At 58.6% G+C, this 1520-nt stretch overlaps 1 protein-coding gene across 1 annotated transcript in view; it reads right to left on the minus strand.

Moving 5' to 3' along the window:
- Nucleotides 1-484: 484 nt before the first annotated feature.
- Nucleotides 485-1520, minus strand: part of LOC145340754 (kremen protein 1-like) — a gene marked incomplete at its 3' end in the record, with an annotated part of 13602 nt that continues 12566 nt past the window's right edge. The window contains exon 3 of the mRNA XM_080185213.1: nt 485-576. Coding sequence (XP_080041339.1) covers nt 485-576 — 92 coding nt within the window. The remainder of the gene's footprint in view (nt 577-1520) is intronic.

The following is a 1520-nucleotide window of genomic DNA, read 5'->3' on the forward strand; positions in this document are numbered from 1 at the left end:
GCACTGTGGGAGGGTCAGTGCTGAGGGAGCGCCGCACTGTGGGAGGGTCAGTGCTGAGGGAGTCCCGCACTGTGGGAGGGTCAGTGCTGAGGGAGCGCCGCACTGTGGGAGGGTCGGTGCTGAGGGAGTCCCGCACTGTGGGAGGGTCAGTGCTGAGGGAGCGCCGCACTGTGGGAGGGTCAGTGCTGAGGGAGTCCCGCACTGTGGGAGGGTCAGTGCTGAGGGAGTCCCGCACTGTGGGAGGGTCAGTGCTGAGGGAGCGCCGCACTGTGGGAGGGTCGGTGCTGAGGGAGTCCCGCACTGTGGGAGGGTCGGTGCTGAGGGAGTCCCGCACTGTGGGGAGGGTCGGTGCTGAGGGAGTCCCGCACTGTGGGAGGGTCGGTGCTGAGGGAGTCCCGCACTGTGGGAGGGTCAGTGCTGAGGGAGTCCCGCACTGTGGGAGGGTCAGTGCTGAGGGAGCGCCGCACTGTTGGGAGATACTCACTGCTACATGTCGGTATGTTACAGTACTTCCAATAGATCCCTTCCTCAGTCTCTGATACGTAACACCAAGGCTGTACATCCCCATCTGGGTTCCTACAAAACAGGAGGGGTGTTACTCACTGTCCAATCTGAGTGAGGAGAGGCTGGAGAATCGGGGACAAGAGAGAGATAATTTATTACATGTTTCAGCGCGAGGGAATTCAAAGATTAACACAAACTATGTGAGATTGTAGGAGGCTGGAGGAGGTTACAGAGATAGGGAGGGGGCGTAGGGGGGCTGGAGGAGGTTATAGAGATAGGGAGGGGGTGTAGGGGGGCTGGAGGAGGTTACAGAGTTAGAGACGGGGGTGTAGGGGGGTCTGGAGGAGGTTACAGAGATAGGGAGGGGGTGGAGGGGTCTGGAGGAGGTTACAGAGATAGGGAGGGAGTGTAGGGGTCTGGAGGGGGTTACAGAGATAGGGAGGGGGTGTAGCGGGCTGGAGGGGGTTACAGAGATAGGGAGGGGGTGTAGGGGGGCTGGAGGAGGTTACTGAGATAGGGAGGGGGTGTAGGGGGGCTGGAGGAGGTTACTGAGATAGGGAGGGGGTGTAGGGGGGCTGGAGGAGGTTACAGAGTTAGGGAGGGGGGTGTAGGGGGGCTGGAGGAGGTTACAGAGATAGGGAGGGGGTGTAGGGGGGGCTGGAGGAGGTTACAGAGTTAGGGAGGGGGGTGTAGGGGGGCTGGAGGAGGTTACAGAGATAGGGGAGGGGTGTCAGGAATAAAAGGGGGTAAACATGGAGAGAGAGAGAGACTAAAATAAAGTTTTTAAAGTTTATTTATTAGTGTCACAAGTCAGCTTACATTAACACTGCAATGAAGTTACTGTGAAAATCCCCACAGTCGCCCACACTCCTGTTCGGGTCACACTGAGGGAGAATTTAGCACGGCCCCAATCCACCCCTAACCAGCACGTCTCTCAGACTGTGGGAGGAAACCCACGCAGACACGGGGAGAATGTGCAGTCTCCACACAGACAGTGACCCAAGCTGGGGATCGAA

Source organism: Carcharhinus amblyrhynchos, unplaced genomic scaffold (assembly GCF_965287045.1).
Source record: "Carcharhinus amblyrhynchos unplaced genomic scaffold, sCarAmb.v2.hapA chromosome_1386, whole genome shotgun sequence".
NCBI classification, from domain to species: Eukaryota; Metazoa; Chordata; class Chondrichthyes; order Carcharhiniformes; family Carcharhinidae; genus Carcharhinus; species Carcharhinus amblyrhynchos.